The sequence below is a fragment of the Marmota marmota genome, unplaced genomic scaffold (assembly GCF_001458135.2).
Source record: "Marmota marmota marmota unplaced genomic scaffold, marMar, whole genome shotgun sequence".
NCBI lineage: Eukaryota > Metazoa > Chordata > Mammalia > Rodentia > Sciuridae > Marmota > Marmota marmota.
In genome coordinates this window covers 23,762,954-23,778,807 of record NW_025999932.1, presented here as the reverse complement: position 1 = coordinate 23,778,807, position 15,854 = coordinate 23,762,954, and the positions used below count along the sequence as shown (strand labels likewise).

The window sequence follows — 15,854 nt, the reverse complement described above, 5'->3', positions numbered from 1 at the left end:
ATTGACAAAACTCATAAAAGCAAATGATTACAAAATTAACATATATTAACCAACACTCTTCCTAAATACAAATATTTCAATTTCTGAAAAATGAGAGCCTGAACTAACATAAACGCCCTCTCTCCAGCCCTACAAATGTTATCAATACATAGCACTTCGACATAAAATACAACACACCAACTTTTAAAATACCGCTGAGATAAAAATGACAACAAAACTCCCAAGAGCACAAAAAATTAAACAAAATATGGAGCCAAGAGGTTTGGAGACTAACAACCTAGGTCAGACACAGTCTCTAAAGACCAGGATTTAATGCTCACATGAGCATAAGAAATGGATCCTTGACTCAAAACATAGAAAGTGAAACTAAAAGCCCTTGGAGAGCAAGGACTCTGGCAAATATGCACCATCAACAGTCAATGTAGGACCAGAAAATTTCTACCTATCAGCTGAACCAAACTGGACAAAAATTTCTCATAGGAGAGAGAAAAAGGAAGAAGGTTGGCAGACTGGGGTGTTTAGGAAATGGAAGTGCTAATTACCCTGATCTGATCATTATACATTGTATACAGGTATTAAATTATTCTTTATGTCATATATATGAAAAACAATTATGTCAATTAAAAATTAAATAAGTGAAAAGGCAACCCCATGTCCATTCTATACGCAGATATGGAAGAGAAAACTCCCACACCTTTCCATGTTACAGTAATCCCAATAGGGAAAGTAATATAAAATGTGTTGGATGAAGCAAACACCAACTCCTTCGATGAACACTTTCAGAAATCCAGAACATTTAGGAACCCTCCCCACAAAATAATCCCACTTATAAGAACTCAAAAATAAAAATCAGCATACACAACATACTTAAGAATTAGTACCTTATGCAGAAAGAACTTAAGATAACAGAATAATTTAAAAAACATTATAAAATGTAATTACTACTAAAATAATTAAGGACATGAAAGAAGCGCCAAACCTCACAAAAGAATAAGATAGTTGTTTTTAAACTAGGGCTTTAAGGGGCTGGGCTTATGGCTCAGAGGTATAGTGCTCGCCTACCATGCATGAGGCTCTGGGTTTGATCCTCAGCACCATATAAATACAAAATAAAGATATTGTGTCCACCTATAAATAAAAAATAAATATTTTTTTAAAACTAGGCTTTTAAGAATGAAGAATTATACGCAAAAATGTTAAAGGGAAAAACCATTCAACAGATGAATTACACAGCAAACTAGACGTGATCAAAAAGAAACTGTATATCAGAAGGAGTTAAGAAAACTACCTAGAAATAATACTTAAAAAATATGAAAGAGTGGTTAAAAGACACAAAAGACAGAGTGAGAAGGTAAATACCCAGGGGGAAAAAACAAAAAATACTGAAGATGCAATATTCAAAGAGAACAGATTATGATTCTCAAGAATGAGTTTACCAAAGAAATACTCACCAAAAATCCCGAGCAAGAATTCTGAGCTGAATAGGTAAAAATAAACTCCTAACTAACTGATGTGAAACTGGGACAAGGCAAAAGACAGAGAAAAACTCTTAAAAGCTCCCAAGAAAGAGAAAAATCTTAAAAAAAAAAAAAAAAAAAAAAAAAAGGAGGAAGAGGAAGAGGAAGGAAGGAAAAAAGAAAAATAATCATATTAACAAAATTCCATCAGCAACACCAAATAAGAAGGTAACTTCATCCTGAGATTTATACACACTCTATAAGGGATGGGCAGTGAATAAAGACTCTTGGGGAGTTCATCATTCATATTTCCATGGTGAAAAACAATTCAATAATCAACATTGATAAAAAAAATTCCCTCCTAAAAAGGCATGCAATGTAAGAATGTGGGCAAATCTGAATAAGCACTGACAGTAAACAAGAACTGTTAGTCTGAAATAGGTTACAGTTCAAGTGTAGCTAAAATTCTAGATGGTTCACTCCCAGCACTGACCCCCACATCAAAATTGTATATCAATATTTTTATTGTCCATCTCTTCAATCGTATACTCAGTAAAGTATGCAAAGTAATAATTAGGGGTGACCACTACATAAAATAGAAACAAAATATTTTACATCAACACCTACTGCAAACCATATAAAAAAATTACTTCAAAATGGATCAAAAATCTAAATGTAAGAAAGAAAACCATAAAACTCTTAAGAAGAAAACATACATAAACCACTGTGACCTTCAGTTAAGAAATGGTTTAAGATATGACCCATAAAGCACAAGTAACAAAAGGTAAAATATTTAAATTGGGCTTCATCAAAATTTAACACTTTTTGTACTTCAAAAGAAGCTATCCAGAAGGTGAAAAGGCAACTCAGAGGCATGAAAAATAAAAAACCATAGTGACATACCATTTCATACCCAACAAGATGGCCATGATCAAAAACATGGCTAATAATAAGCAACAGTGAAGAGAAACTGGAACTCTCATATGCTGCTGACAGAAATGTAAAATGGTATGGGTTGCCTTGAAAGCAGTTTAGCAGTTTCTCAAATTGTTAAACAAAGGGTTACCATACAACCCAGAACTTCAACTACCAGGCATATTACCAAATGGAAGTAAAAATCTACTTCCACACAAAAACTTGTACACAGACCTTCACAGTATCGTTTTGCATAACTGTCAAAAAGCGGAAATAACCCAAAAGTCTATCGACTGAAAAACAGGTAAACAAAATATATTATCTGCGTAGTGGAACATTATTCACCCCTATAAGGGGAGGAAATGACATATGCTATATCATGGAAGAACTATGAAAACATAAAGTGAAATAAGATAAAACACAAAACACCACATATTATGTGACTATATGATTCTATTTACATGAAATGTCTTCGTCTTCTTCATTTTTTTCTTTTTAGTGATACGCTGTAGGACTGCACCAAGGTGCACTGTGCCACTGAGTTACATCCCCAGTCCTTATTTTTTTTTTTTAAAGTCTTGCTAAGTTGTCATGATCCTCCTGCCTTAGCCTCCTAGTAGCTGGAATTATAAGTATGCATAAGAGCACATGGCTACTTAACTATATACTTTTTGATCATTTACTGCTGTTACTTCTTCTTTTTTTAAAACCATGCTAGGGATCAACACAGGGCCTTGAACATCATAGGCAAGCTTTTTATCACTGAGCTACATCTCCAGATAAATTATACATTTTTAAAGGATGAATTTTATGATAAGTGAAATTACACCTCAATGAAATTAATGATATTCAAATTATTGCTGGGGGATAGAAAAGAGGTGGTCAAAAACACTGCATTAACCCAATAGAGAGACAGAGGGCAATAAAACAAAACACACACACACACACATACACACACACACACAAAACCCATTTACATTAATTAGCAATAAAAAGATAAAATGTCTGAACATAAAATTAACTAGAAATGAGCAAGATGAAAACATTAAATTCTACTCACAAAAATAAAAATTAACTTGAACAGAGGAAAATAAATATCTATACTTACCTCTTACGCACATGCCAACTTAAGTACATTAGTTTAACGTACTTAAACTAATCTAAAACTACAATGCTAGTTCAATAAAACAGAAATTTTAAAAAACTAGCCAAACTAATTATATTTCTGTGGAAAAAGACTGAGAACAGTCAGTAATTTTACACACACACACAAAAAGAAAAAGAAGCAAAATATTAGGAAGACAAAATATAAAGGAGAAAAAAATGAAAAGTATTAACACTAATTAGATATTAAAAAGCAATTAAAACTATAGTAATAAAGATGTCTGATGGAAGCTCATATGAACAGTAGATCAATGAAATAGATTAATAAGGACACCAAAATCAATCTCAAATATATATGAACAAATAAATAAAAGGTAAAGGTGGTACTTCAAACTTCAGGGGAGAAGATGGACTACTCAATAGCCAAATGTGACAACTTTCAACTCGAGGCATCACAAAATAACAGAATAAATAAAGATATAGCCAGGCATGGTGGCACATGCCTGTAATCCCAGCAACTCAGGAGGCTAACGCAGGAGGATCACATGTTTGAGGCCAGCCTCAGCAACTCGGTGAGACCCTGTCTCAAAATAGAAAAGCTGGGGGTATGGCTCAGTTGTATAGCGCTCCAGTGTTAAATCCCTGGTAAAGTTATAGTTATTTATTTAAAAAAAAATCAACAAAAGTGAATCTCCTTTTCATTATCACACCTACATAAATTTCACATGAATATTCAGATTGAATTTTTAAGCGTTTAAAATGAAAAGGCTCTCAGAAGACTATTTTAAAAATATAATATTGTTTTAATCACACAAATTTTTAAAAAATAAATGTTCATCATTTTAACTTTTTCAAAAAACACAATTTCTACAGAGCAAAAAAGGATATTTGCAGTACTTAATAAAAGGACTATTCTGCATAATATATAGTTCTTAAAGCCATTAAGAAAACAACAACAGATTATACAACCAGCCGGTTCATAGAAAAACAAATGCCTGAAACATATGAAGATGCTTTTGTACTGACAAAGAGATGCAAATTAAAACTAGTATATCACTGGTCTCAGATGGGCATAGATTTTAAAAGTTTAGACAATAATTAAAAAGGCGATTGACATAAATACCATCACACGCTTGACATCTTTTTAGACAATTTAGCAAAAACTCAAATGAAGAAAGTAAAAAAATGAGAAATGAAAATTGGGAACACCACTGAACTGGAAATTCCGTCTTGTTCATCTTTGTTGCCTATCAGGAATCACTGAATAGACTGATGTCTCATGAATGAATGTTAAGGTTATTTTAAAATCCATTCCAGAATATAACACAAGTAATATTTTCTGGGCTGGGGCTCAGTGGTAAAGTGCTCACCTGGCATGCATGAGGCACTGGGTTCCATCCTCAGCACCATATAAAAATAAAATAAAGGTATTGTGTCTACCTACAACTAAAAATATATATATTTTCTTCAAAGAATTAAAAGGTTGTCCTCTCAGAAACAAAGGCATCTAAGATTTCAGAATGTAGATCATCCAAAGTTGGAAAACATTAAGAACATTCCTTTTACAACCAGGAATAAGAGAAAAATGTCAACTATGACTACTTCTCTATAACACCGTACTAGCCAGCAGAAGACAACAGAACAAACTATTGCAAGGGGAGAAATAAAACTATCATTTGTAGAAAACTGAGTAAAAATAAGAATTCACAAAATCTTAGAAATAAAAGTTATCAAAGCACAAAAATATAAAAGTTAACCACATATAGATACTAGAAATAATCAAATAGAAATTTTTTGTTTTAAAAGAAACCAATTATGATACCAGCAAATACTATACAGCATTTAAGAATCAATCTAATAAAATATGTATAAGATCAGAACACAGAAAATCAAACTTCATTGAAAGTTTTAAGTTAATATATTAAAGACAACTTGAAAAAAAGTTGTGGAGAGATGGAACCCACATTCACAAATATGAAGACAATATTGTATAGATGAGGATTTCCCTTAAATTCTCTGAAGTCCTCGACAACTTCCCTGAGGACACCGCTTCTTTCATGTATCCATGTATTTCCTAAGCTGCTTTCTCCTGAGTACACTGTCAATAGCTCTCCTTGCCAACACCAAATTCTCTAAACTATAACATCATAGTAAAGTCTAATTTGTTCTGAATTATCTTCTTACTCAATATTTTCTTGATACCTATACTTGAAAATGATTCCCATTGTTTTGTTGTTCTTATCTATTTGCAGGGAAGATTTGTGCCTAAATTCTGTATTCCCATCTGCACATAAGGCACATTGTCAGCACAAAATAATTTTGCTGAAAAGAAATGGATATAAAGGTGAATTTTTTTCTTTACTGGCACCAACAACCAAAATACTAAATATCAATAGCTATAATCATTGAATTACTAAGAATGGCAAATGTCACCACTTGAAGTACTGACTATAAGAAGAAGCTGGGAATAAAAAAAAAAGTAAGTGGTCAAGCTATTAAGTGACACCCACGTCAGTCATCTCTATTTAAAGGCGAACATGAATCAACTCATCACTATAAAATAGAAAAATGTGAAAAAAATCTGGAGTAAAGCACATTCTTCTGAAAGAGTATGTCTTATTATTCTAACATTACTCTTTCCAGGTCACTGCAGCCTGGGTAAACCTAGGGTTATGCTAAAATTTTAACAAAATTCCAACAATCAAAACAATTACCATGTCTGACCATACTTAAGAGAATGGTTTAGATTACAAATTAACAAAATATCTCATCATGAGCATATGAATTTCAGCTGAGGACAAATAGAGGAAGCAATATCTTTTTAACAAGAAGATCAATATTTAGGCCTTTATCCAAGAGAAAAAAAAAAATCATACTAAAAACTTACATAATCATACTGAGGAATACAAAAAAACAAAGTTACTAGTACAAATACACCCCCTAAAGCCAATCAGCACACAGTTATAGCTCCAAACACATTGCCTTTACATCCCTATATTGTAAGAGGGCTTAAAACATGTTAAAGCATTAATAAAGTCTCCATGTTGACTTTCCTGATGTTAAATCAAAGGGTGGGTATAAAAAGTCAACTCCAAAGTTAACTTCAGAGCACTTCTCCCCCACTTGCTATTTTAGTGCTTCAGAGACAAGTTTAGTTTCTTACCCCATTTCTACCACTAGCTCTTAGTGGAAGGAAAAACCGAGTTTAAGAAAGGTATATCAATGTAATTACCATTAAAAGTGTGGATGCAGTCAGGCACAGTGGCACATGCCTGTAATCCCAGCAACTCTGGAGGCTAAAGCAGAAGAATGGCAAGTCTGAAGCCAGTTTGACTCTCTCAAATTTTTAAAAAAGGATGGAGGACATAGTTTAGTGACAATGATTCCAGGCTCAATCTCCAGAACTACAAAAGGGAGGGAAAAAAAGTCTGGATGCCATGGAGATATTTACAATTGATATATAACCACACTGTATGCAGGGTAGCATTCTATTGAAGAGAACTTCCTGAAATAAGATATTAAAACATCAGAAAATGCACCGAACACTCCTTGTGTTCATGATTACCATAAAAGTAAAGCTGCTTTAACAATACAATCTTGAAAGTTCCTCAGTAAAAAATTAAGTAACAAAGATCCTTAATTGGAAGTCCCCAAGACCACCTCCACGTTCAGAAATTTGCTAGAATTCACAAAACAACATATACTTGCATTCATTCATGTCTAAGATAAATTATTGCAACACAGTAAACAATACACAGCCAGGAAAAAGGAAACAGGTGGCCTCTAGAGGACTTCGTGGAGAGCTTCCTATGCTCTCTCCTCATCAGAAAGGCCACATAGAATACCCTCTGCACCTAGTAATGTTTGCAATCTGTCTGCTAAGAGAAACCCAGTAGATTCAGTACCCAAGGTTTTGATAGTGAACTGGTCATATGGGCACCTTCTGTGTAGCACATATCAGAATTCCAAACTCATGGAAATAAAGGTGTGCAGCACAAATCACATTGTTTGCAAAGGTAAAGCACAGTAAACCACCCTTATCAGCATGGGAACAGTGGGAAAACATCCAGGATTTAATTTCTCAGACAACAGCTGAGAGGCAAGCTAACAAGCAGGCTTTTTTAAGGATAGTAGTGTCTTCAGCTTGCTAACTTATTTCTGCACAGACATCACCAAGTGTCTCTAGTTAGTCACCATCTTTTCACAACTCTGCTCTATACTGAATATTGTCATAGAGAAATACAAAGGAAAAAGTTTTATTTTTCTTATCTGAATATATCCCTTGGGGAAGGGGAAAGAAAACCAAAGTTTAAAAAAGTAGAAAATCCTTAAGTTGTGGCAATGAATATATTCCACTACCTTATATCCTTATATGTTTAGAAAGAGTTACAAGTTAATAGTACATACTCCATTGCTGGAAAAAACAGCTGACAAAATATAGTTCATACAGGAAGGTTATGAACCTGTGCATTTCATCAACTACCTCTCCAGTATCTCTATTACCTAAATATATATACTAATGAAACAAGTTAAGCCTTAGAATAAAATTTCATCTACTTAACAATCATTTTCAATTTCAATACCTTAAAAATTATTTACAGCTATTGTCACAGAAATTCTAGTTCTGGAAAGTATCCCAAAATTAATAACACAAAAAGTATCCAGGGAGATAGTTATAATTAAATAAATGTATATACTTTCTTTTTTTTTTTTTTTAAGTTTTAGATGGACCTAATACCTTAACTTATGTGATTAATTTATTTTTATGTGGTGCTGAGGATCAAACCCAGTGCCTCACATGTGCTAGGTCAAACGATCTACCAATGAGCTACAAGCCCAGCCTTGTATATTGCTTTTTAAAAGGTAACACTAACTGGAGATACAGTTCAGTGATAAACTGCTTGCCTCGCATGCTCAAGACCCTGGGCTTGATCTGCAGTCCCACACTAATAAAACATCAAAAAAGGGACTTAAAAAAAGACAGACAAAGATTAGAGAAAACACTACCCAGTAATATTAAAGTGGTAAGAATAGTTTTAAGAGAAAAAAAAGCACATAAATCATGTTTTAAAATGTGCATTTTCCCCACATAGTACAGTTATTTGATTGATAAAGAAGCTGAGTGAACTTAATAATTTTACCAACAATCAAATGAATTTCTTGTAAGCTTATCTTTTGAGTAACCCTAAACATAAATTTGAGCAAATTAAAGTTATAATTATTATCTTAGAGAATATAATTTTAAAAACCCTAAATTTAGAAATCCTTAGTTGCTATTTTTGCTTCCATAATAATCACTCCATTAGAAGAGTCATAATTAAATTCATAATTATCTTTCATATCAAAATTAAAAACAAGAATAAATACATAAATAATAAATATATAAATAAAAACATAAATCTAATTTATGAATCTGACAAAGTTTGAATAGAATGTTTCAAAATTTCCAATTTTTAAACCAGCAGCAGACCAACCTTTTCCTCATCTTTTTTTTTTTTTTTTAAACAAATTGTACAACTGGGGCTGAACATACTTCGAGTGATTTTTTTTAGTCAGCAATGAAAGTAATGAGACATGGAATTTATGTCTCTTGAGTGCTAATAGAGCCTTGTGTAGAAGAACCCTCATGATGTTGAATTTAACCTTAACTTAAACCATTAATGGCTATGTAAAATACTATCGTTATTGTACAAAGAGAAAATGTGATTAAATGAAGAATTGTTAAAATTCCTGAACATATCCGGAAATAATAAAGTTGAAGGAGGCTGATATGACCAAATTAAACATTTGCTAAAATTTCTGGTACTCTGCAATAAAGCCTGAAAATTATTGTGGCAATCCTAAAGATCGAGGTACTATAAAAAGAAACAAGCTACTATGAAGCTAATTGCTATAAACAAGAATGATTCAGAGGATCTTCCAACTTTTTGGATTAGAATTTAAGTGTTTCTAAAGAATCCTATTAATACAGATAAATGTTTTGAACTTCACTAAAATTTTCTTAAATGTACATATTTTGAAATTTTTTTCCCAAAATGCTATATTAAATTGATGGTATACATTTGTTAAGAAATGCTAACTTAGAATCCAGGAATACCTTGATTATGGCTTTGGTCACTTTTCTGTCCAATGAGACAGTAATATTTCTTCGAGATACTGCCATTAAGTTAAAAATTTTAAAAGTTAATATTATGTTGACTATTTTAAACTGGGAACATTTTGCCATTCCTTTTCAGCTACCGGATGGGGGGAGAAAAGAAAGTTTAAATGGAAACAAATAGAAATTGGGAAAAGAATCATATAAGCATGCGTATGTTTTAACTGTGGATCTAATCCCAGAACACATTGTACAATATAAAACAAATCACCCCACCATCAAAAACTTCAACAAAATGAGAAAGTAAAAGCTAATACTAGCCTTTACTTGTTCCCATAATAATTTCATTTTTCAATCAAATTCAGCTTTGCAAATAATTCTTAGAACTGGCTTCAACTGTTCTTAAGAATACCATGCTTAAGAAGATCACAATAATCATGCAACTAATAAATCCAAAGTAGATTGTATATATAATCAAATTTGTTTAAAGCCCCATTTTTCAAAGTTGCATGTTGGATGACTACTTGCATCTTTAGCCTAAAAGATGTTTAAAATAATCTACTTATGTAATTTGTCTGGGTAAAATTCCCATTATTTTTATATATTTTAAATCATACTGTCTTTCAAATAACTAAAATTAATATATTTGTCCCCCTGCTTGTTTTTACAAGTCTTCAAAAAGATAATCCAAACTATCCCTACAAAGTTTATTATGGCCTAGAAAATTAAGGTACAAAGATTTTTTTCTTTCTGTGGCATTTTAAAATTCCTCAGATTCCACACACACAGAAATCATTTAATTAAACATAATAAATCTCATTTCCTCAAATACTAATACAAAAATTCTACAAAGTTTAAAGGTAAAAATCATTATCTCATTAATATTTGACAATTATTATCAAAAAAGCATGTTATAATATTAGCCATAAGCTGATAGTATAAACTGTTCACTGATTTAGTGAATATTTACTAATCAAATTAGGTCCCACTTAATCCTAGACGTTTCAAGCCACCAAGATGAAATATTCTAAGTGCCAAAAGGTTTACTTGAGAGAAATGTCCATAACCCCATGTGAAAAAAGAGTAACTTAGATTCATAACTGCAAAAATCCTATGCTGACCTATCAGGAACTACAAATTTTAGTTGGCAAATAGGAGCAAACTTTCTACACTTTAAAGAATTGTTCCATGATGTTAGGTGGATAAAATGAAAACAGAGTCAATTAAGAATATTGATGTTAATTGCCAAAACTGATTCCTTCACAAACCCTGTTTTCACAACAGCAACCCCTTGGCTTAGGGGAATTAAATGTTGCTGAACTCAACAATCCCTTCAGTTAAACAAACAGACCCCTCATAGAGCTGTCCAACGCTGCCCAAACTATCCATCCTTTAGTCGAATCAGTCAGTTTCATGAATTGTAGGATTTATCTTCAAGTCCAGTGCTGACTCAGAGGGTAGCTTGTTCCCTAGAGAAAACAACCAACAAAAATCAGAACAGCTACTGCTCATAAGCTCTTTCAACACCCAAGTGGAAAGGACAAACTTATTGGGTCCAAAAAAATAGTTCAACTTCCTTTCAACTACAGAAGTAGCCAATAAACTGTTGGCAACTGTATGCCACAAGCAGTTCTTGGTTAAAGCTTTCACTAAGTTACGGCAAGAATGTTAAACAGCTAATGGATTTTATGAGAAAAGCTATCGCACAAATCATATGGTTTCTCACTGAGGAAATATGTGGGGCTTATAAACCACAAGCATTCTAAAGGCTAAAGTTGATTTTGTTTATCTTTCAAAAGCTGCTTTCTAGTGTATGTGTTGGGGTGGGATGAATTAAACATCTACACCCGGAAGCAAATGACATGTCTAGAGTAGTTTTGCCTAATAAAAAATAAACTCGTGAAGTGTTACATCATTCCTTAAATACAAAATTCTCATTCAGTAATTAAGAGAAAATATTTTGAATAAAAGGCTAAAGAGTAATATTATGTTTCAAGATTTAAAATAGTGAATTGCCTTCCTTAGCATGTCTAAAGCCAACAAAACAAACAAAAAAAATCAAATAAATCAACATGCACAGCCTTTGAGTTTCAAAAATACACAACAAAACAAAGGAGGCTTTCCATTTCATGAGTTGTGTTATTTGTTTTAAAAAATAAGCTATGATGGGGAAGGCAGGTGAAAACAAAACAAAACTAGAAGAAAGAAAGAAAACCAAAGAGTTTAAGCTAATGTCAAAACAATGTAATATCATTTTGTCTTTTCTCTAAAGGGTTTCCATACAAGACTGTGCCCAGACAGAATCATGACAACTACCAGTACAACTTTACATTTTTAAAAAATTTATCAATGCCATTAATTAATCAAATGTCAAATATACCCTAATTAAAAATACTTCCTTCTCATTTCCAAGTTCTAATATGGAAAATTCTTGCTACTCAGCTAATAATTTCAATGCCTTGGATATCAGATTTGTGGAGAACTTTACAGTAATAACCATGCATTGTCTTGAAAACTGTACTCATTTGAAATAGGCACTGGACATTTTGGTGATTAATGGCTTTTTTTAAAATGCCTTGCTGATTCCCCATTTTCCCAGCTTTTCATAATTCCAGGAAAAAAAAAGGCCTAAAGAGCCAAGACTCCCATAGTATGTGAGCAATGAATGATAGCTATTACATACTACCCATAGAAAAATGACACTCATAATTTTCTATATTCTATAGTTCAAATGAGATCTCTACTGAGAAAAAGTGAAAGCCTCACAGTTTCCTTAAATTGGTAAAGTCTCTCCTGAGAAATAAGCCTTCTTTGCTAGTAGTTGAAAAACTGAAGCATTTACAGAAATGCTTCAAAGTTCAGCAAATGCTTGATTTGAAATTTTTATTTACTTCCCATTACTTATTTATTAAATCAACAAAGCAGGCCCCAATTAATAATGCATTCGTTTTTTAACATACCAACACCAACATTATTTAATTTGTGTTGGATTAGGTTATCTTAATGAAGACCTCAAACTAAAGTCTCCTGGACTCCTGTACATATATACAGATTCTTTATTTGGAAGATAGTGATTCTGCAATAATCTTTATTTCAATGCACAAGGACTCAGATTAAATGAAACAAATAATCCATGTGAAACATAATTCTCATGTTACTGTGTAAAAAAAAAAATACAGAAAAGGAGACTCACCCACAAATTTCAAGCTATTGTATTTAACAAAATACTACACAGCACTATTAATCTCACTTAATAACTCTGAGTTAATGTAATAAACCTGACTCTCTAAATGCCAGTATTATCTGTACTATATAATTTAAAATTTGGGATTATATATAGACTTCATGAGAGTTCTATTGGCATTCCTAGTTTACAAGTTCCCTAAGGATAGAAGTGGTAATTAAATCTTTTAAGATTTGGTTGCCCGTTCCTAATAAACAGAGAGGTTATATTCCAGCACATCTTTTCAGTCTTTTCTACTACTAGTCTTGTTAAGGTCTGTAAACAAGTCAGGATGGCGGCAAGTCTCTTCTCCCCACATCTGAAAATCCCCAAAATACAATGTGTCAAATTTTGGGAAGATAATGGCAATAGTTAAAGATTCTGAGGTGGTATCAGGTACTTTAAATTCTTTTGTCTCTATATCATTTTCTGTTATTTCCCCCATGTTCTAGCCCTATCCAACCTTTTCACATGCCTAGCAACTAATTTTAAAATGAAATACTACTGCTTGGATTATTTCATATTACACAAATTACTTAAAAATATTAATTTGAAGAGACAAATCAAAAAGAAAACTACAAAACATAAGCAGTAACTAAGAGCCTAACAGTTCTGTGAAGGGAACTATCCACATGAACTAAATAATTATAATTTAAACCGATATGAGGATCATCAACCCTTGTATTATGATGATATTTAGGGCTGACATTTAGCCAATATACACTGGTACCAAGGATCTTTGTCAAAAAAACAAACACACACCCACACACCCACACTACCAGTTCGCAAATGGCCCTGCCTTAACCCAGCTTCTCCAAGCAAAATCCAAGGATTTTCCCACAATCAGCATTTTAAGGGTTATTCCAGCAGAGGAAAACAAAAACAAAAACAAAAAAACAGCTCCCAGCCTTCTGCTCAGTACCATGCTTAATGCCTAATGGGGATTTTCTTTAGATCTGTTCAGTCTCTACCTAACTCAGATTACATTACTTTTTCAAAATTCACTGACAGAATATTTCTCCATTATGTTAAATTGGTTAAAACAAATGGGAAAAAAGTCAACAAACTTCATGGATTCTCAATTGTATGTTTAAAACCTCTAATGAAATCCTCTCCACCTTTTAAAATCCATCTCAAATATTTCCTTTTCCATGAAACTTTTTCCCCTATATATCCTCATTCAAATCAGATGAAACTCACCACCCTTCCAATATTTCTGTCATTTTAAACTTTATTTCTCTAGAAGTAAAGGGGTATGTATCAGAATCTCCTTTGGGTATTTTTTAAAACAAAGATAAAGGCAAATACTTCAAATCTGATTCAGTTAATCTTCGATGGGGATAGGGTCAATCTGTATTTTTAAATCAACACAGGTGACTATCTTTAGAACATATGGAAGCTTCCTGGAACCACTGTATAAGGTCAGGTACTGAGCAAAGTTCTAGGAACTTGAGAAATAAAACCTGGGGCTCATACTTAAGGTGCTTAAAATCTTTCAATTTTAATATTTACTATAAATCTCTAAGTGATATCACAATAATGAACAAAATAATAAAAATGCCTCCAGAAGCATTTTAGGAGAAAATTACCATATGTAAAAATAACAGACAAAATCTAAAAAAAAATTTGAGATACTTTAAAATACTATAAAAGCATAAAATTTGACAATAAGGTCTAGAGACATAGAAATGGTATCATGGAATAAGGTATTTGATCTTAATTAATGAAAACTAGGCAAGATTTCAAGAAACAGGAGTTTTCCATGTAGCAAGGTCCAAGAAGACAAAAAGACAGGGAAAAGACTGACCATGTTCAAATACATATCCTTAAAGAATAGGATATTCCAGTTGATAGTAAAGTAGGTTTGACATGAAGTAGACTGGAAGAATCTAGACTTATTTATTCAGAAAAGAAAGCTGGTAGTGTTTACTAGTATAGTAGTGCACCCTTAGTTACATTCGAAAACCCCCCCCCCCCCCCCGTGGATACCAGAAACCAGGACAGTACCAAAATCTATAAAGCAATGCTTTTTCTATTTAAAGTAAGTTTTCAAGCACTGTGGCCATAACTTTTGCAATGTAAGATGCAACAACAAAATCAGCATTTTTTTCCCCCATCTTCACAATTTCACAAATGGAAGACTCATTCTTACCACAGATTTTAGCAACCTCAGCATATGATTATTTTTTCTTTCCTGAAAACATATGTCTTCTTACTTAAAGAAAGCACTCCACAGCCTCTCTTTGGCATAATCAAGTTGCCAGATTTTGGTATGCTTGTGTTTGGGGGCCATTATTAAGTAAAATCGAAGTTACTTGAACAAACAGTACAATGCTGAGACCGGTGATCTAGAATAAACAGGACAGCCAAGTAGTACACACCGCATGAATAAGGTGGACAAAGGGATGATCCAGGTCCTGGTCCAAAGAAGCAAGATAGAGGGAGTCTTCATGGTAGGCAATTTAAAATTCATAAATTATTTCTCAAATTTTTGATTTAATATTTTTGGGCTGACTATAGATAGTCTAAACTGCACAATGGGAAACACCAGGAAAAAGGAAACTACTGTAAATTTTGTTATTTTAATTTGAAAAAATATCTACTAAGTAACTAAACATGGTTCCTATCACAATGAAAGTTATATTCCAGTGGCTGTAAAGAGAACTCCCCATCCCATTTTATATAAATATGAAAGTTCCTAAAAAGGAAATAAACAAGGTAATGTGATGGAAATTTTTTTCTATGGTTTTTTTAAATAAATGACATTTTAGCTGAGATCTATGTGAAGAGAAGAAACCAGCCATGCTATGGGAAGAACAAATAGAACACACACAAAGAAAATGAGTCAAAAGGAGCTTGACCTATTTGATAATATGGCCAGAACCGAGTATATTAAGGGAACGAGTGACAGTGAGATTACAGAAGTATTCAAGACACAGCTTATGCAAGCCACAGTAGGGGGCTTGGATTGTACTCTAATAACAATTAGAAAGCAATTATTTGACTTATATTTAAGATTACTTTTGCTATTATATGGGGAAAAATGCAAGGGTAGACC

At 32.7% G+C, this 15,854-nt stretch overlaps 1 protein-coding gene across 13 annotated transcripts in view; it reads right to left on the bottom strand.

Annotated features, from left to right (window-relative positions):
* Positions 1-15,854, bottom strand: part of Pan3 (poly(A) specific ribonuclease subunit PAN3) — a 139,061-nt gene that overhangs the window by 38,955 nt on the left and 84,252 nt on the right. For 2 of the 13 annotated variants that reach the window (XM_048800769.1, XM_048800770.1), the window contains one exon: positions 10,925-11,042. The exons of the other annotated variants lie outside the window; for them this stretch is intronic. In XM_048800769.1, coding sequence (XP_048656726.1) covers positions 10,925-10,988 — 64 coding nt within the window. In that variant the 5' untranslated portion in view covers positions 10,989-11,042. The remainder of the gene's footprint in view (positions 1-10,924; positions 11,043-15,854) is intronic. 13 annotated transcript variants of the gene reach the window in all.